The following is a 22,008-nucleotide window of genomic DNA, read 5'->3' as shown; positions in this document are numbered from 1 at the left end:
TTTAAACCCTCAAGCATATGTGTGTGTCTTTGTATGTTTCCTGTACCTATATTTTGCATGTTTGTTGACATTTCCCTTTTTGAATACCCAGCTCCTAATGGTGTCACTTTTAGAAACCCATGTTTGAACTTTAGTTCAATGTGATCTTAGTACTCGCCCTTCATGTTAGTACACATTTCCCCTCAAATATAAAGGCTGGTTTACATTTTACTGAGATATTTATACAGCACACAGTGGCCTGGCTCTCTAATACTGACCCTTAATAAGTCATTCCCTGTTTCTCTCACTTCCCAAATATCCCTTTCCTCATACATTTCTCTCTCAGCTGAATGGCTGGAGGTGTTTGTGGAAACTAAGCCAGATGGCTGCCTGCAAAGAGAGATGGTTTATGGGGACAAAAATCTGTCATCACGGTCTCTGTGTCCTTACTGCTGAGACTCATACTGCTATTCAGACTGGTAATCAGAAGTGCTCTCAAAACAAGGGTATTTGCGTGATGTTTGTTAAAAAAAAATTCATTTCATAGATCGGGCAGCTCAAACAAAGCATGTAAAAGATTGTTGACTGAACTATTTGTGTTGAAAATCTGTTCACCCAAAAAAGAAAAAAAGAAAAATCTGTCATCATTTACACATCCTATTGTCGTTTTACACCCGACTTTCTTCTGTGGAGAAAAAAAGGTATATTTTTGATTTAGTGCTTTTTTCCCCCTCAGTTTTCTCAGCTGACACAGCTGCTCATTTCAAGTCAATATGGCGCCGCCTGTGAAGGGGTCCATGCCCCATGTAGAATAAAACTTCTTCTAGTGTATATCTGATATATATATATATATATATATATATATATATATATATATATACTTTTTTCAGTACGCTATTTATTATTAGTATTTTTAAGTTGTTCTTTTAATATTTTCATTTTTCATTGCTTTTGTCATTTTCATTATTTTCAGTTTTTTTAATATAGCTTTAATTCATTTTCATTTAAGTTTTAGCTTAATTTTTAAGTACTTCAGCTTAAATTTATTTCTGTTTGTTGCCAAGGCAATATTTATTTCCATTTAAGTTTTTAGTTTTTTCATCTAATATTTGCATTTTATTTTTTTGCAGCTTTATTTCAATTAGGCCTACCAAAAAATTATTTTAATAGTTTGTTTTAATTAACATTTCCATTTTAATGTTAGTTTAAGTTTTAGTAAAATAATTATGCGCTTGTCAAGTTTTCGTTTTTAAAAAAATATTTCTATATATAACTTTAATTAATTTTTATTTCAGTTTTAGTCATTTTAAACTTCAAATTTAACTTATTTCAGTTAGTTGCCAAGGCAATATTTCTAATTTTCATTTAAGTTTTTTTTTTCATCTAATATTTATGTTTTAATTTTATTTCAGCATTATTTCAATTACTGAAAATTATTTTTATTAATTTTACCTTTTTTTTATTGATAGCCACATGTGAGATTACTGCATTATTTTTATCAGGATACTTGCAAAAGTCTTAGTTTGCTCTCCATTTTAATCTCAATACTATTCTGGAGAAATAAATTCTTCATCTCAACTAGTGGAGCATGGTGTAATTGTATTAATTAATTAATTTATTTATTTATTTATTATTATTATAAAAAAAATTTTGCAATGGATTTTTTTAGGCAATAAAAAACTCAATACTATTAAATATAGTAATTCCAAAATATTAAAACCCAGCAACATCCTAAATGTAAACTGTGAATGCATCTAGATAAATGCATCTGTCAAATGCATAAATGTTAATGTAACAACTCTCTTAAAAATATTTTATTTATGATATTTCTTCCCTATGGGCATTTACAGTCCACATAATAAATGCAAACTAAAACATTAATGCATCTCAGTGTGTTCTTTCAACCTGTCCTTGCAGTTCATTCAAAACTGAGGTACATATATATATATATATATATATATATATATATATAATCCCATTATAACAGGTCTGGAATCAATATAAAACGTCACTGTGCTCATTTTATCAGCTTAATGAAATAATCTGAACTAAAGCAGATTCTTTTTTCCTCAATGAGAACATCTTGTTCCTCCCCAAGGCCTGCTTGACACATTGATATCGCCTTCCATAAGGAGTGTGAACACAATAGCTCCATGCCAAGGACATGTAGTCTCTGTCTGCGCCACCCACAGACTGAGGAGAGAGTTAGTCACTGACTCCATCCTCCTCAAAGGGTGTGTGTGTGTGTGTGTGTGTGAGTGTGCGTGTGTGTGCACCTGGTATTCATCACGTTATGGGGACCAAATGTCCCCACAAGTATAGTAATACCAGTCAATTTTGACCTTGTGGGGACATTTTTGTGGTCCCCATGAGGAAACAAGCTTATAAATCATACAGAATGAGTTTTTTTGAGAAAGTAAAATAGCACATTCCTTCCTGTAAGGGGTAGGTTTAGGGGTAGGGTTGGTGTAGGGCAGTAGCACATACAGTTTGTACAGTATAAAAACCATTACGCCTATGGAATGTCCCCATAACGTGATGAATACACAACATGTGTGTGTGTGTGTGTGTGTGTGAGTGTGTGTGTGAGTGTGTGTGTGTGTCAGTTTAAGATTGAACACCGCTCACAGGCAGCAAGTTATACAAGAGGCCTGGTTGAGACTGGCACTGCCGGCGGATGCAAGTGGTAGGTCAGTGTGGAAGTGCAGGAAGTGGGTCATGGAAGAGAGGAAGTAGGTCACAACGGCAGAGACTGGAAGAGCAGAGGAACTGGGGAAAAACCGAAGCGCCCTCCACCTCCTCTTCTGAGATGTGCTATATTTAAAACAATCATATGAATGAATGAAGCGAGAAAAAAAAAAAAAAAAACTGGGGTCATTGCATCCCATCGGAAGAAGAAACACAAATGAGATCTCTTTAATATATTAGTTGTTTCTACTAGGCAGCGATGAGATTAAACGCAGAACAAATGGAGACTTTGAAGTGTTTTCTTCTGAGAGCAAAACCCCACAACTTGTTATCAGGGTCCAGTTTGACCCTGCTGTAACTACACCATTACGGGGGCAAAAAGGATCTTCTTCCACTGATGGACATTAAAAAAGTAGCCTTGTAGTCTGATTAAAAAAGAAGAAAAGGCAAGCAAAATATAAATTACAAATATTTCAATATATTTTAGTATGTCAACAATTGTCTTCTTTGTGTCTTTTTATGTAAGAAAATTTAAAAGAATGACTATTTTACATATATAAACTACTGTTCAAAAGTCTGGAGTCAGTAAGGACTTTCTATTCATCAGAAAGAAAAAAATGGTTCATTGTGTTTTTTACAAACAATATAAGCAGCACATCTGTTTTCAACTTTGATAATAATATTAAATGTTTGTTTTTTTTGAGAAGCAAAACAACATATTAGAATGATTTCTGAAGAATCATGTGACACCGGAGACTGGAGTAATGATGCTGAAAATTCAGCTTTGTATCATAGGAATAAATTCATTTAAAAATATATTCAAATAGAAAACAGCTAATAATATTATATTTTATAAAATATAAAAAATGTAAAATAATCATATTTTAGAATATTGCTGTTTGTACTGTATGTTTGATTAAATAAATGCAGCTTTGGTGAGCATAAGCGACTTCTTTCAAAAACATAAACAAAATTTAGGTAGCGTATATCATATACATTATGTGTTTAAACTATTTTATATTTTAAATAAATAAGTAAATAAATAAATAGTTAATGTATTTATTAAATTAATTTATTTTTAATTGTAGCATTATGTCTATATATAATTAATATTTAATAAATAAATGTAATAAATGAATGACTATTACTATTATTATTATTATTATTATTATTATTTTATTGACATTTTTGATATAAAATGTATTTATTTCTCTTTTTGTAAAAAGGGTTAAAATTGTAATTTAATTTTTTTTAAATAATTCATCTTTGTGTACACACACGCATACATGTACCTGTGTGTGTGTGTGTGTGTGTGTACACTGCCCTCAGTGTAAAAATCCCATTGTATTGCTACAGAGGTAGGTCAGAAGAGTACAGTTACCTCACACTTTACAGTGTTCTAAAGGTGTTGACTAAAATCATTCTCAGCAGGGCAATTTATGTTGTGGTTTATAATGTAATACTCATCAGAAGTAAGTTTGGATGAGAATATTGCGCAAGTGTGTAAATCTGTCAGACACCATGTGGAAACACCCACCCATCACACAAAAAGAACACGCTGATCTGATGGCTTAATAGTTTGCACGGTTTAGTCATGACTCCTGCATCGTTTGCTCATAGACCCATGCAAGCTAAAGTACAGTGTTGCCAAAGATCTCACTGTATACTTTTATAAAGTTTATAAAGTATATATGTTGTTTTATTTGACCATTTATTGCAACTGCATGATCACAACCGTTGCCTCTTCATCACAGTTCACGTGTTTATCATGGTGGGTCTTAAATAATATTATGATGGTTTAAGGGTGACAATGATTCAGTGCCACACGCCCTCCTCGTGCAATTTCAGATGTTCTTGTGTTGTAACACAATACGACAGGAAGTAGAAATCGTGCCCCAGTGCCCTTTGCCTCATAATGCCAGTAAGGGAAGTGTGGCCTCATTATGGCCTCTTTTAAGCGCCTCTGTTGCAAAAGCTTCAATGCCAGAGCTCATAACATCTCATCACGTGCCGCTCAGACCTGAGTGTTTACATAAGCACTTTGTTGTCCACAAACCCACTTGGCTTACATGGACAGTGCCTTAGAATAGTATTTGAATACTACTAGCCTTACAAAAAATCTGAATGTTGCTGACTGCATTATATACACTGAAATGATTGTGTATGTGTATGGTGATGAAATGATTTATCAAAGTTGTAAAAATGGAGTATGGTTTACCAGAAAATACTATTTTTACTGATTTTTACATTTAATTTAATGTGTTACTTGCTGTTTGTGAAATTGACCAATTTCTGAGTGAAATGTTTTTAAAGTCAATACTACACCATTTTTTTTCAATGCACCAGAATGTATGTAGTGCTTTCTTTTGTTGTTCTTTTGATCAATTAGTGATAAAATATGACATGATACACTTTTTTTTTCAAGAAAATACTATTTCAGTCTTTCTACTTTAAACATTCACATAATTATTTGTGAAATTTACGCTACTTTTCTCAAACTAAATACTACACCAGATTATTTTTCAATGTACCAGAATACAAAACTATCTTCAACAAAGATAGCACATATGTTGACATGTAGTATATTCATGCACTGAACTGATTTGTTTCGAAAACACAGAATCATGTAGCAGCAAATGATTCGTTCAAGAAGAAACGTTGCACTTTCTACTGTAGCTTTGTTAAACAAATTAAAAACGTACAATACTATATTGCTATAGTATATACATGCACACTGTCAAATATGATTTTTCAAAGTTGTAAACAATATTATTGGAGTATGTTTACAAAATACTATTCAAGTCTTTACATAGAATTTTATTTCATTTCATTTCATATGTACTTGCTGTTTCTTTGTAATGATGTGTGAAATTTAATAGCAATTTCTGAATGAAAATCTTTTAAATGTACATCCTACACTATTTTCTTAGTGTGGCAGAATATAAAACTTTTATCTTGAAGAAAGATAGCACATTTATTCACACATACATCCATTCACTGAACCAATTTGTTCAAAAACACAGAATCATCTAGCAAATGATTCGTTGCTTTGTTCATTGGCTGAGCTAAAACATGACTTACAATATTATGATTTTGCTTTAATATAAACTGTAAAATATGATTTTTCAGAGTTGTAAACAAACATTATTAGAGTATGTTTTCCAAGTTAGTACTATTTCAGTCTTTCTACTTAAAGTTTCAAGTTGAATTCAGTGTGTTACTTGCATTTCTTTGTAATTATGTGTGAAATTTACAAGCAATTTCTGAGTAAAAACGGTTTCAAAGTAAATCCTACACCATTTTTTCAGTGTAGATATGACATTCAAATATTTTGAAATGCAACTTCCACATACTTTTTGCACCATTGTAATCTGACCATCTCACTCAACTTTACTATATTGACACATCAGTACACGAGATGTTTAAGACAAAAACAAGAGCCACGTTTCCTAGAAACATTTGTATCATCATGTACCCAAAACCTCGAAGAACTGCTGATGTATCACAAAGCTACTATTAATCCCTTATTTTGTGAAAATGTAAAGTGCAGCATGTAGCGTGAGTCCTTTCGCATTAAAGTACTTAGTGTATAATTTGTATAATAAAGCCACATATGATGTGGGAGGGAGACATGAGAAAAGAGGAAGAGGGTGCAAGTATTCACTTGTCCATATCTGACTGATCATAGGCTAAGGAATGAGGAAGTGATACAAGGGCTTACGGGAAACCTGCTAGGAGGGGCTGATGGGAAGGTATGTTATGTAGGAGGTCTTACAACAGATGTACAAAAGGAAACTGTTTGTGTTTGTAAACTCTGATTGAGTTTTTTTTTCTGTTGCATAATGAACTCTGTTATGAAACCTCTAGAACATTTCTGACGCATTTGAAATTTTAAAAACTTTTTGCCATATTTCTATCATTGTTGGATGACAGTTCTAATTTCCAAGTATCAAGTAGAATTAAAAATAATAATAATGATAATAAATAACATTGGTGTTCTAAAAACTTAAAACTATTATTATAATAATTATTATTATTACTACTACTATTGCAAAGAAGAGGACTTTGTGCAAATTGTAATTTTTCCACCATGTTGAAAAAATATCTAATTTAATAAAATTTAGAATTTCAAAATGAGTTTAATAAAGTTAATAATTTAACATAATTTTAAAAATAATTTAGTATTATTGAATATAATTAAATTATTAATTTAAATAAAACTCATTTCGTAATTAAAGTTAATAATTTTATATAATTAAATATAATTAATACAATTAAATAATTAAATATTTTGAATGTATAATTTAAATTATTTAAATAAAAATTATACTTTTTCATTCATTTAAACATGTCATTGGTGTTATATTTTTTTTATGTCGGTTTGAAATATTTTAGTTATGATGTTGTTATTCAAAATGACTTGATGTTCTAATTTCTTGAAAAAAAAACAAAACATGAAAAAAATATCTTAAAAACCAATTCAATGTTTTCTTCATTTATGAAATAAAACAAAATAATGAAAGATATAACAAAAGTTGCCCTTTATGACTGGTAGTAGTGTCAAGACATTTATAAATAAAATTAGCTTTCATTGGAGAAAAGAGACTAAACTGAATTCAAAACTCGAATATTTTGTCATCTGGCAGGCAAAAAAATCATAAGTTTGGTCTATGAGGTATCATTCATGTCTGTAGCACAAACGTTGCATGATGCACTATAGTTTAGTAGTTAGGGTTAAAGGTTTGTTCAAATCTCTCATCCCAAGTACGAGATACAGACAAGAATTTAAAGAAAATAATACTCCCAAATCTCAAATTCCCATTCATTCCAATGCATATCTCCAGTTTGCACGAATCCCACCCACCACAAGTCATTCATGGGAACTGACTCCAGTGGAGTTCTCAAGTCACTCAAACTCCAGTGAGTAATTTCTGTTGGGGAGGAGGACATACACTGAACTGTCCTCATAACTGCACAAGCTCGTCCCGGCCCTCATATGTGTCCAAACTTGACTGCCGCCACACAGCTATTTACCAAAGGATGAATCACAAGGGGTTTGTCAACAGCCTCATGTTTGCAGTTGCAGGTCGGGATATCGATTCCTGTGCCCTCCCAGTGTACAGTAGATGGACAGGAATGTTCCCGAGGTTTGTTCTCGGCCGATGACCTTTGGCTTAAACAGCGGATCTGCGATCAGTGCGCTGCACTTCATTGCTGAGAGTCGAGTGAGTCACAGAGAAAGGAATGCTGGGTAGTCAAAGGAGCCTGCTTGCAAAGGCTTGGGAGAAAGAACTTTAACAGGTAGAAACAGATTCTGATGAGAAAAAGAGTCCGGGTTGTTCTCAGAGGCACATTCCTATCCGAGCAGCTCCGTAGAGTCCTGGAAACACAGGAAGAGCAGCCTGGAAGCAAACACTGATCGCGCTCCCAGCTCTTTAAAATACACACACACACACACACACACACTTACTTCTTTAGAGGCTCACTGTGCATGCTAATGTGATGAATAACATTTATCACCACAACAGCATTTTCAAATAGACTACAATTGGTTTTTCACTGTAATATAAAAAAATAAAAAATAAATAAGTATGGCTTTTTATCTCTCCTCTTTCCACTTCTGTTTCAGGTTTTTATAAACTATTTCTTACTATGTGTCAGTAAGTTGTTGTTATTTTAGCATGTGTGTTTGCCTCAGTGTTATTTTTTTAGGATTACTGATGAACTAATGTACTTTGATTTGTATTAGTTATCTATTTTAGTTTTAGTTACAGTTGTAGTCATGTTGTCATTTTATTCGTTTTTTTTATTATATATAGTTTTTTTTATTAAGTTTTAGTTTTATTTAATTTGATTTATTTCAGTACTTCAACATACAAAATGGAAATGAAATAATATATATATATATTTAATGTATTTATACTGTATATATGTACATGTATATGTATATGTGTGTGGCTGTACATACACATATGTAGTTGTTTTTTGGTGTTTGGCTTAGTGTTATGTTAGAATCATTATTATACTCATACCTTTTGTTCTTTTAATATTTTTGAATTGTTTTTAGCTTTATTTTTTTTGTTTTCATTTAAATGTTTTAGTTTTGAAATGTTGTTGTATGCATTTGTCATTTTTATTTAATTTCTTTTATTTTCTTAAAAGCTTTTAGCTTTTCGTTTTAATTACTTTTTCTTATTTGTGTATGTTTTAATTGTTTTTAGCTTAATTTTTTTTGTTTTCATTTAAATGTTTTAGTTTTGAAGTGTTGTTGTATGCATTTGTCATTTTTATTTAATTTCTTTTATTTTCTTAAATGTGTGTGTGTATATATATATAGTATTTATAGAGTTTTAGCTTTTAGTTTTAATTACTTTTTCTTATTTGTAAGTCGCTTTGGATAAAAGCGTCTGCTAAATGACTAAAAAAAAAAAAAAACTTTAAACAGGTGCCTCAACAATGCTAAGGTGTTCTGAGGGGTTGCTAGGGTGTTGCTATCCAGGATGTCCAGGGCAGTTTCTTGCAGTGTTGTTGTTATGTATTGTTATGTGTTTTTTTTTTTTTACCTTGAAATATCAGTTTCAAAATCATTCTGATTGTATGACTTCTAATATGGCGAATGGCTTCTGTTTCTTTCCCATGCTCTTCCCCAAACGCCAGTTCTGGGAATGTGTATATCTATAGTCTTTGGTGTAAGTTTGATTAACAGACTAAATTCCGCGAAAAAGGACTATTTCTTTACGGCAGCAACAAATGCACATGCACAGCTATCCACTGTATTTGCGACAGTGGTATATTTACGACATTAAATTCCTGTCACTTATCTGTAGGGGTGTCCAAACTCGCAAAAATACACAACACTGCCTACAGTTGCTTTAAATAAGAAAATAAAAAACATACATAAACATAATTATAAAACAAAAACTAATATAACAGGAAAACTGAAACTGAACTTAAAAGGGCACAACATTTTCATAACTATAACTAAAATTAAATGATGTTTTTAGTTTTTTATAGTCAGCATTTAAACAAATATTGCAAACCTCATCGTAACAATACTAAATTGTAATGGTTGCCAGGGTGTTGCTGTGCTGTCCTGGGTGGTTTCTAGTAGTGTTATCATTGATAAGTAAATAAATAAATCACTATAAAATTAAAACTAATATAATAAGAAAGCTGAAACTGAACTAAAATACATTTTCATAACTATAACTAAAATAAAATAATGTTTCATTTTTTTAAAAGTCAGCATTTTAGATACAAAAAGACACTATTTAAAATGACTTACAATACAAATGTATTTATTTATTTATTCATTCATTCATTCATGAGTTGCTGTTTTTATTTATTTTATTTATTTTTACAATTTTAGTGGTGCTATTGTTAAATAATATTATTGGTAAATAATAATGAAATAACAATACATTAAATAAATATAAACATAGTTATAAAAACGAATATAACAGGAAAAATTAAACTGAACTAATTTTCATAAATATACCTAAAATAAAACTTTTTAAAAAAAATTTTTGAGTGCTTTAGTCATCATTTTAGCAAGACAATCCAAAAAAATGTAATGAAAAAGTTTGTTTGTTTTTACTTTTTTTTTTTTTTTTATTCAAAACTCAAAAACTCAAAATTCTAACTATAATAGGCCCAGTTGCTAGGTGGTTTCGTACTGGACCGAGTCAAAAGAGAATGGTCCCTATATGACTTGGACCAAACATGAGATGTCCATTCAAACCTTAACAGTACTAATGTTTAATATGTGGTTGCCATGGTGTTGCTGTACAGTTTCTAGGTTGGGTAGTTTCTACCCAATTAAAGAACCCACCCGAAGTCGCTCTGATATTCTGCTGTCTAGATATGACTTACGTCCCTCTATCAATGCAAGTTTATGTGTTTTTTTTTATATTTATTTATTTGTTGAATTTTTATACTTCAGGGTTAAGAGTTTTGTTTAAATCCTTTATGAAGCGAAAGTAATGCCTTAAGAACCGCTGCTTTAGAACATTGATTTTGAAACTTGTGAATCCATTAGAATCGTTAGAAGACAGAATCGCAATTCATATATGAATAGATTTTTACGTGCACCTCTAGTTTTCTCTTCCTCTTCTCTTAAGCAGCGCAGCATGGCCTCGCCCCCTTTGCTGCCTTTTCCCGAGGGCGGGGTTTTATCTGGGTTTGTGATGTCACAAACCCAGGAAGTTACTCGTTGTAGTCCCTACCAGCCGTTTTTGTAGGCATTAAACTGCCAGAATTTTAAAAGACTATATCTCCGTTTGCATTGAACTTTCAGCTTCGTAACTTTGCAGATATTGTTTATGCTCAAACAGCAACATTACACAGTAACGTTAAAAAAGTGAAATCGCAATCAACCACCCCTTTAACAAGAACGACTAATGAAACGGAGAATGTCATGTTGATTTAGTACTGCACGTTTTGTGCAGACAATTATGCGTGATTATTGTTCAGTTGAATATGGGATTATGGATCCAGCTGGGCATGTGAGCAAACAGCCTCTCACACAATCACACATATGCACGTGAAGCAAACAGGGTTTAATCAGACGGAGGGCACAAATAATGACTTTGCCCAAATCATTGTGCTGGTGTGTGGCAGAAACTCTGACTCAATGGGACTAATTATTCAGGTGTACAGTGTGTGTGCCAAACACAGACACACCTGCAGGTGCGGGAGAGATCTGAAACCGTCTGGGCCTTTTTCTGAACGCAACAGCACAGTCTTATTAATATTCTCACTCTCAATTTCCTTTTCGCCGAGTGTTTCAGTGTTGTTCAAACTGTGTGTATGTGTGTGTGGGAAGATTGCTTAACAGATCCGGTTCTTTGAGAGGGAGGAGAGTGTGTTTTGAGCCAGCTGGGTTTCTCTTTCCATTTCCCAGCAGTGTGAAAGAGCGCGATGAGAAAGAGAGGGAGTGAACGGAATAGCAACTAGAACTCTTAACCCGAGCGAAGGCAAGTTCAGGGTCAGTTGAGATAGTGGGCCCCATCATACACCCGGCGCAATGCGGCGCAAGTGTTTTTGCTAGTTTCAGCCCGACGCAGTTCTCATTTTCCCGTCCTGCGCCGCGTTGTTTAAATAGCCAGGCAAGGCAAGATTATTTATATAGCACATTTCATACACAATGGTAATTCAAAGTGCTTTACATAAAAGAAAAGAAAATAATTAATCACAACAATAAAACAAGGAATTTAAAAACCTTGTAAATGATTTAAAAAATGATTTAAGAGGTTTAAAATGAATTTTAAACAGTTAAGAATAGAAAATGATTATACATAAAAATACAGTGCAATCAGTTCGGACATTGCACTGTGCTCATTCAATAAATGCACAGCTAAACAGATGAGTTTTGAGTCCGCATTTAAATGTGACTAATGTTTAAACACAGAAGTCATCATAGTTAACTTCTATAAACTTTTATAGTGGTGAACAGAAACTACAAGAAATATAATTTTTGTGTTCCCATTTGTCCCAATAGCATAAGAAAAAAAAAAATCCATGACAACGTTTCTATAACTTTCCAAAAGAGGAAAAATGTTGAGAGATTGATTACGTTGGTCAGAGTTTCTTTATTGAGAAAAAAAATCTCAACAATTTCTCAAACTGTGCTCAGATTCAAAGTGTACTAGTCAGGCATCTCAGCATGAATAAAAACATTCTTCAAGACCAAGATATCTAAGCTGATTTCCATATTAATTTAACACCAATATACTCTTCCCGTACGTCATTTGTGGCTATTTTTGGTTCTGCTTACAAATCTAAAGAGAAACTTCTGAAACAAAGTTCATACATGTACATTTCAGCAATGAAAGAGCAACTTCTGAACAATAAAATATTCCTCTGGGTGTATTGTGAAAAATGATTTTTAAAAATATTAAAAAATAGGACAGATGTTACATATAAATGCTATAAATAATACACCACAGGTCAAACATAAAACACATTGATGGTGGCACAATATGTTTCGTTGAGGATTTGTCAAGAGAGGAGAATTTCGGCTCAGATTTCTAAATATTCAGATATTGTACAGAGCATTTGCTCGGAAACTTGTGCGTGTTATACTGTTTTGTGGTGATTATGCAACAGCAGCAAGGATGATTCAGCAGTCAAATGTTCGCGCATAGATTGCAGTCATGCAAATTCTGCCAGCTATTTGACTCTCATTTTAAAACCAGTTTGCATGCTAGGCTCTCGCCTCCATCCTTTGACTGCCATTCATCAAACTTACAAAGCTTTCACAGTCACACTGGGAGTTTCACTCTCACTATAGGTTCCTATTAGGACCAAAAAGGGTTTTACAGCCTGATGCCATAGAAGAACCTTTTTTGAAGCCAACATGAAATGATTCCAAGAAAAAAAATCTACAAAGCATAAGAACTTTGAAGCGTATCAACTTCTGAAATGAATTTCCTAAATGCCACTTAAAGGGATAGTTCACCTAAAAATGTAAATTCATTGATTATTTACACACCATCAAGTCGTGTGGAAGACAAAATTATAACTTTTGATGTCTCGTTTCAACATTTCCAATTATATTGACCGTTTCTATCAAGCTCTTTAAGCAATGGTAGCAAAAAAAACAAAACAAAAAAAACATGAAAGATAAAAAAAAAAAAAACTGTAAAACTGGTTCGCATGACTCATGTGTCATAGAGGGCTGTAGGGATGACATATTTTTGTAGGCCAAAACATGGAAGCGAGTTAGCTAGCGAGTTAGCGAGTTAAGTCAATGGGTTTTTGGTTAAATGCCTGAAATAAGTTTGGTGGTGAACACAAGCTCAAGATATGTTCACGTTTTATTCTATGACAAAACAATACATCAGAAATACCTCCCTGAGTTTTTTTGAAGCTTTCACTTGTCTTGAAAAAGGAGACAGCTAAATGGGACTACAGAAGCTATCAAGGACATTAAACGTCATCAAACCGAACAGGAACTACTCACTAGTCCACTTTCACATCCTCATTGTTTATAACGGCACTCTTGCAAGCTATTCAAACTCAAACATTCACAGAAAATGAGTTGTGGAAGCTTAATGGTGGTGACTTGAAGTCATGTGATCATGGGTGTCATTCGTTTATAACCTACACTCTAAAAAATGCTGGGTTGTTTCAACCCAACTTTGGGTCAAATATGGACTAACCCACCTTTTGGGTTAAAAATTGAATGTAAAAATTTAACCCAACGGTTGGGTTAGTCCATATTTGACCCAACGTTGGGTTGAAACAACACAACATTTTTTAGAGTGTAGGTTTAAAATTTGACTTTTGGCTTTAAAATTCATAAAAGTTGGGTTCATTTGTGAAGGTTGTCATGATGAACCAAATGTTTAAGAATCAGAAACTTTTGTTTGTTACAGAGCTTATTTGCTGCATTAATCCAAAAACCAACAGAAAAGTCCCATAGTTTTTTTGTCTAGGGAACCAGGGTGATGCAAACTTCTGAGTTGGCCTATAAAACCATCATATCAGCATTCCATATCCGTGCCTCCTGAAGCCATAATATCTTTTTGTTAAGAACAAACCTAAAAGTCAAAATTTCGATCTCCAAGTCAATGAAGTGAAACCTGGCATTGGTGCATGCATTTTGAATCTGTTTTTGAAGATTTGAGAGCTGCAGAAGAACTTTGAACCTAATGTTCTTTGAAGAACTATTGAAGAACCTTTATTTGTAAGCATGTACATTTCTGAAACATTATCCCATATTGACGAACATTAAACTTGGTTTCCACTAAATTCAGATACTTTGACTGTGCCCTGGTCATATGTCAAAGCTCAAGCCCGGATGTGTGAATGAATCAGGCGTTGTTTCCCTCTTAAATCGGCCCATGTCAGGTTTAGTTGCATACCCCTGCGGATGCCGACTGATCAGGTGCGCCTGGGGTCATATGCGCGAATTGTAACCCATTTAGAGCTGCGGTGTAAACACTGAGGAGGTTTTTGTGAGAGGATTAATGAAAGGCTTAACAAGAATGTTCCCTGCTTGTGTTGTGTGTGTCCTCATAGGGAGGGCAGCAGTTACGGGCCCACGAAAGGATCAGGGCTGCGTTTCTCAAAAGCATCGTAAGCTAAGTTGATCGTAGAGACCATTGGTGGCAATGGTTCTACAATCTTCTTAGGGTTACGATGCTTTTGGGAAACGCAGCCTAGGTCAAGTCACCCTATGCTCTCCTGAGTTGTACGGTACATAAGAGGAGAAACGATTCAACAAAGCAGGCTTATTTCTCTGGCACAATGTGAAACTGCTCACAGGTGGAGAACTTATTATTATACCTCTGTTTAACTTTGAACAATTATGGGGCACAACAGAAGGGTTCCACAATATAATTTCATTCAAAGAAATAGATTTTTAATGATAACATAAATATTTTTAAACAGACTTACCTGAGTGGCAACATTTTCTTTCCTGATATATTTCCTATTGAGACAGGACGTTTTAAATAGCCAATAGGCTTTAGTTTACATGATTTTTTGCTATTTGCTATTGCTAAACAGAATCAGGTGGCTTGAGAGAGCATTTTATTGGATAAATATTTGTATATGCCCCTGAGGGTGAGATAAGTCATCAATATTTTTGGTCTGTTTTCCTAGAAGACTCGAAATATTTAAACCGTTTATCAGCTTTTAGGAGAACACAGGCATATAAATGACCTTGAAGCTATAAACATAGACTAAAACCTACGAATGTCTAATACTGGTTTAATGGAGTCAATAAATTATGATTATATAATTTACACACACATACAGTATATATACTGTATATTAAAGACTATAAGCTGACTTTTTTTTTTTTTTACTTTTCACAATATAGTGATTCATCTCAGAGCTGGTTGTTTTTGGTTCACGGCTCAGCGGTTTTGAATGAAAAATTTCTTCTAAATTTGGGCGTTCACATTCAAGCTTTACGTACAGCTCTTTGAACTTCTCAGGGAACGGTATCTTTATAATGCTATTTAAAGCATACCTGGCGCTATCTACAAAAACACAGATAAAGTATATGCCGTTAGCCATCACATGTATCCGGTTCAAAAGTCCAGTATTAAGAAATCTGGACACCTGTGGTCCTAATCACCTCAGATTAAAGATACACTATCAATATAAAACGGTAAGAGCATTATTCAAGTTAGTTAAATGGATTTACAGCTAATACCATCGCAATCTGTCCACTTCTCAGATGACATCTGCTGATTGCTTAAATCAGTTTATAAGACCACCTACTGATATTGCTATAATGAATCGAACAATGCAATACATACAAGGGAAACCAGAATGAATGTTAAAAAAATATTTATTGACAATTGTGTAAAAAAATAGCTTTCTAAACATAATTTGCATTGCTAAATCAGAAAAACAAAACCAGAGTTGCAATCATGCCTACTAAAGGTGAAAAAAAACAACATGTAAAATCACTCGTTCCTCAAACATTCATGAGGTCATTTCCTCCAACATATGCACAGCAGACAGTTTAAATTAGGTGACAATCACGACTTCAGACTGGTATGGTTTACCATCAGCAGTGCTCCATGCATCGTGAAACAGAAGTGCTTTCGAAGATTATTTACAACATATGTACATATCGTTCTCAAAAAAGGCTTTAAATATGGTAAAAATACATTTAAATAATTTGTGGGCCCTTCGGTGGTGGAATGAGAAAAACTTTGCAGAAAATTGCTTCTCTATAAATAAATAAATAAATACTTCCACTTCCATCTGTTTTTTTTAAAGACACTCCAATAAATATCATTTACACATAAGTCTTGTCATGGAATTGATTCATCTGACCTAGCTATTTACAATATAAACAAAAATAATATGCAGAAAATGTAGTCTTTTAAGTTGTAGTTGCATTGCTTTGTGCATCTGTGACAATGAGTGGTAGTTGTTGAGGGTTACTCAGTACAAAAGAAAGAGGAAAAAGAAACCGCGGTTTGAAAGAGTGAGGTAAGACTTTTCTTTCTGCAGAAGTTTGTGAGGTCGATTTGGTTACTCTCTCTGACGTATTAGAGTAAGACCGACAGTTACCTGCCTGAAGCGGGTTAAGTGGAAGCAAGAAAGGTTAAGGAGTACAGTGTTACAGTGGCTACTCAATTCAAGTATTTCCAAAAAAACAAAACCTTGATCTTGCACAGAAGGCACTAAAATTATTAAGCTCGGCTGATCTGCTTCCTAAAGGAACAGCCCTGACGTCGCACTAAAGCGTAGCAGATCGGCCCTCATCACAGCACGACTCCTCGCGGCCGCTGCATCGGACGTCCCCGAGCTCCTCCCACTGGCTGAGATGGGCTTCTCAATCTACCAGTGTCCAACAGCAGTGTTGACAGTCATTTGGTTACCACTAACCAGACTTATGGGACCCTGAGCCACAGTGGGGGCAGGAGACGAGAGATAACAGATCTCACTAAAAGGTGGACCTCTCCCTTTTTTTTGGCCTAGCCTTGAACTCCCACCTAGCAGCAATGCTCAAAACAAAAGAATAACATGTGTTTTTTTTTGCACTGCTCAGTCCGCAGGTCCCCTGGGTGGTTTGCTGCTGTAATGTAAAGTCTCTACGTATGCATTCAGACAGAGTCATTTACACACAGTGACTGCCGGGAAAGCAGCGGGCTGATGCTCGTGGTTGATGCTGTGCAGTCTGATCTCAGTGTTGTCCGTAGGGGGCGCCGTGTTCTGCATCCAAGGGTGGTTGATTATGTCCTCGAAAGAAGGGCGTTCTGCAGGGCGGAGGGCCAGGCACCACTTGATAAGCTGCTGGCACTCTGTAAAACAACAGGATGTGTGATTATAGCATTGCAGTAAACGCATAAACCTCTTAGAAGGTGGTGTCATGTGATCTGTGAGTCTTACCTGCTGAGATTCTCCGCCTGAACAGCACCTGCCCACGTACGATCTCTTCGTCCTGCTCGAATGGGATGTCCCCACAAACCATGTCGTACAGCAGGATGCCCAGAGACCACACGGTCGCAGATCTACCGTGGTAGCGATGAAATTTGATCCACTCTGGTGGACTGTAAACACGTGTACCTGAATAGAGAACAGAAAACAGAAAAATGCATTTAAATTTATGATTCTGCAACACTGAAACACAAAAATGCAACAAAACTGCATATAACTCTTCATTTTAGTAACTGACAAAACAAGACACTAAACCAAACACTGTAGTAAAAGGTGTGGCAGGAAAAAGGTGTGTCGTGTTTGAACATTACTGTTATGGCTCAACATTAATGTGCACAGTCATGTGCTAGGGAGTGTGACAGCAGGTGCCTGCGCATGTGGAGAAACTGGTTGCCATGTGACTTGTGTTTACAAACTTGGAGTTGTAATAATTCCATTTCCCACCGGCGGGGGCGCCAAACCCACAACCCAGCAAAATGCCTTTTCTCCAAAGCAACATTATACAAAAATAAACAAATCTTCATGCCGACCGATTTGTTAAGCTTGACATGAGTAGTCAACGACGAAAGGGGGTCATAATACACATTTATCAACCGACTCATGCCAGATATGTTTGATAAATTTGTTTTAAAATGTAAAAACATCGCCTCAATATATAAACATACACCCTTTTTAGAGCTTGACAGGATTCCCAAACATTACAACCATCGAATTGCAATGCTTAAACGTATTTAGAAATACATTAAGCAATTTCTAGCCTATAGTTTTGTTTTGTTTATATACTTTTCCACTCACAAAACCATACTAATATTAAAGAGATTTTTTTTTTAAATAAATATTTATATCCACGACACAAGTTTCCATGAGGCCAGATAAGCACGTATTTTAATTTTCCCCGATCACGCCACGGTTTCGGTGACCGTGGGAACCCTGGCTTGAAGGTCATGCAAATGTCTCTTACCGTCGAAATCGGTGTAGACGGTGTCTTTGAGTAATGCCCCCGATCCAAAGTCGATGAGCTTCAGATCACCGGTTCTTAGATCGATGAGAATATTTTCGTCTTTGATGTCACGGTGAACGACGCCGTTGTTGTGGCAATGACGCACCGCTTCCAGAACCTGGCGGAAAAAGTTCCTGGCGAGCTCCTCCGGTAACGCGCCCTTCTCCGTGATGAAATCAAACAAGTCCTTGACGGTCTCCGGTCTTTCCATGACGATAATGAAGCTGTCCAGTCGCTCGTACCAGTCCAGCATCTTGATCACGCCACGGAATCCAGTGCCGACCTTCTTTAACAGGACGATCTCCATCGGGACGCGCGCGCCATTGGGCTGGAAACGGAGGACGTGATCGTTTTAGTGACGCTGTCATATATTATTTATATGCGATATTTTAGACACAAATAATATGAATATAATCTATTTAATTAAGTACTCACCAGCTCTCCCCATTCAGTCACACGATCTTTAGCAACATGCTTGATGGCAACCTAGAAATGATAAATAAATGCATTATTAAGCAGTGAAGTGATATAGTATACACTATTTATATTTATGTTATACACACACGTTATGAATATTCTAAACGTTCACACTTATATACAAAAATCATCCATTGGGGAACCTACCGGCGCGCCATCGGCGATCCTTAAACCCGCATACACCGTTCCGAAGCCGCCGCTTCCCAGCACAGAACCGACCTGATACACCTTCTCGAACGGCTCTTTCTCCTTAACTGTCGATAAAAGATATGATAGATTCATTAGAATTGATAAAAGACGTAAAATTGTATCATAATTGGAAATCTGACGCACGCTATTCCCAACACTCAAGTCTGCTGAAGTGAACGAGCCCAAGACCACAACATACACACACACACACACACACACACACACGTCACACGCGAGCACGAGAATCACCGTCCTCTAACCTTGAAGCTGGATTTTCGCCGGCATGTCCACGGTGGAAATGTGAGCAAATGTGTTGAATTTTGATAGAAGCATTTTCTATAATCCGAAATGCGAATTCTTCTTGAGGTGTATTCCAATGTTGAGGTCAAAATCCGTCGTGTATAGATGGATGTAGGGAAGGTCTACTTGACGGATCCGGTCTAGAAGCCTGTAGAAATCCCTTCTCATCTAGGCTCGATGGGTATTGATTCTCAGGACGAACTTTAATCGACCGCGCAAGGTCTATTCCAGTTAAGAATATGAAATAAAATAAATAAATGATTAATATATCTTGAAGATAAATATTATCGTCTGAGGTGCGCGATGAACACAAATACCCGGCTTTCTAAATCGTGAGGGAGGGGCAAGAGCCGTTATATACCAGTAGTAAAAGGGAGGAGTGGCTGCTAGTACGTCAACGGTGGCCCCGCCCACAAACACGATTCAGCCAATGACTAATACGCCTGCCTCTGCAGAAAAAGGTCAATCAAACTTGAAAATAAAGGAAAACGTAGACGTGGCGGGAATCAAAACGCGCCAAATAGTCGAGGCTTTTTTTGAGGGCGCTTAGCCGGCGTGGGGCGGACAGAGAGAATGATTCACATGGCTGTGTGTATATATATATATATATATATATATATAACAAAAGTCGCAGTTGCATATTCGGAGTATTATTTCAGAGAAGTATGAAGAGTATTACAAAAATAGATGCATGCTTTATATATATGCAATCTTGTAAAAGGATTGAAAAGATGCATATTATATATGTACAAATATATAATATAAAAATATATTTTTAAGCATAGATAGATAGAAATTGACTTTAGTACAGTAACAGTATAATAGTCAATGTGCAACTTTAAAGTTTTCCTTGTATACAGCATTCAAGGAACACAATCATTTCACGTGATGAAAGAGGAAGAGACAGCATTAACTTACATATTTAAAAAAATTCTGCAGTGTAACCCACGTTTTCCTTTTCTGTACATAAAAATGCATCATCATCCCAATAGACAGCTCTTTTGTCATCTATCATGTGAAGTAGGTTTACAAAGTGTATATGAAGACCGCATGCACTGCATTACCTCATTAATCTCAAATTAGCGCGCAAAGTTTTTTCTCCTCCTATTGGTGGGCAACAGGCTTTATTCAAAAGGAGAACAATGCCGGTCGCTATGGAAATGAGGCGCATACCAGGCATTCTTTCAAATTGGGTGGCCGGTTTTAAATTCGGAGGCAGGATGTGGGAAACTTAAGATAAAAGACTTGCAGACCCATCCCCCATGTCTCTTGTCCTCTCTTTCCCGCGCAGATTATTGTTTGAATGGCACTTGCTCTCCCAGTCTTCTGTATTTTCCCCGCCCTTTGGATATACGCCTAAACATCAACAAAACAACTGATGTAAACCCATATTAGAGGGCTTTCACACCTGGAAACTTCATCTTTACTTATTGTATAGTCGACACTTCATCTTTACTTATTGTATAGTTAAGTAGTAAAGACCAAGTGTAAGTGCCCTCAAAGACCCATTTGAGACCTATAGTAATCTGATCACTCAGACTCCCTCAGGAGGTGGTTTGAAACACATACAAAGACGCAACTCATCCAAGTGTAAATGCATCTGCTTGTTCAGGCCGCATATGTAAACTTTACTCCTCCCAAACAAAAAACAGCATCAGTATACAGAAGTTTGGGACACGTGGATGAGAGACATGGATGGAGCAACTAAAACAACTCAAAACATTAATTGACACATGGGCTGAAGAGGGTGTTTAACAGAGAATTTTGCTGCCTGTCATTAGCATCATCACGGATGTTAACTGTGTTATATTTGCAAAAAAGTGTGGGAAGGTTGTATGTATATGCATTCTGCAGAGACACATTTACATGGCCAAGCGTAAATAGAATGTGCATATCCAATTAGATAGCAATTGATCAAAACACATGAAGTGACCAAGTATCCATCGAAAGGAAAACTTGAAATCGCATCATATGACCCCTTTAACATATAACGTGCACGGCCGTTTCTAACTTGAATGTTCAAGGCTTCCAGTGTCATTCACTTCCAGTTATTTTTTTTTTAGCTGTTCAAAAAAGCTCATTATGCTGCTTGATATTGCCAACTGTTATTTCTCATCATATTATTTTAATATTGTCATAATTAGAAACACACTGGTTTGTCTTGCAAACGGTTTTACTACTACACTTTGTTATTTTTCTAGTTGTTTACCTAGTATAGCAGCTAATGAATTAGAAGTCTTGCACATTCAATAAAAATCGCTTACTTCTGCATTGAAATATAAGGTGGATATTGGCTCCAAATATATTTTAACACTTAGGGGCCGTTTACACGACAACGTTTTCAGCCAAAAACGGGAAGCGTTTTGCCTGTTCGTTTACACGACAACGGCGTTTTGCGGACTGAAAACGCATATTTTTGAAAACGGCGCAAGGGAAAAACTTTTCCGTTTTTGACTACATCGTTG

At 35.3% G+C, this 22,008-nt stretch overlaps 1 protein-coding gene across 1 annotated transcript; it reads right to left on the bottom strand.

Annotated features, from left to right (window-relative positions):
- Positions 1-15,955: 15,955 nt before the first annotated feature.
- LOC107734527 (serine/threonine-protein kinase pim-1-like) lies at positions 15,956-19,891 on the bottom strand. Its single transcript, XM_016546503.1, has 6 exons — positions 19,504-19,891; positions 19,202-19,308; positions 19,013-19,063; positions 18,539-18,905; positions 17,530-17,706; positions 15,956-17,441 (listed from the first exon to the last, which is right to left on the bottom strand). The coding sequence occupies exons 1-6, from the start codon at positions 19,574-19,576 to the stop codon at positions 17,254-17,256; spliced, it is 963 nt and encodes a 320-aa protein (XP_016401989.1). The 5' UTR covers positions 19,577-19,891; the 3' UTR covers positions 15,956-17,253.
- Between the last annotated feature and the right edge of the window lie 2,117 nt (positions 19,892-22,008).

This window comes from Sinocyclocheilus rhinocerous, unplaced genomic scaffold (genome assembly GCF_001515625.1).
Source record: "Sinocyclocheilus rhinocerous isolate Xijiao unplaced genomic scaffold, SAMN03320098_v1.1 scaffold99, whole genome shotgun sequence".
In the NCBI taxonomy this organism is placed as follows: domain Eukaryota; kingdom Metazoa; phylum Chordata; class Actinopteri; order Cypriniformes; family Cyprinidae; genus Sinocyclocheilus; species Sinocyclocheilus rhinocerous.
This window is presented reverse-complemented; position numbering and strand designations above follow the sequence as displayed.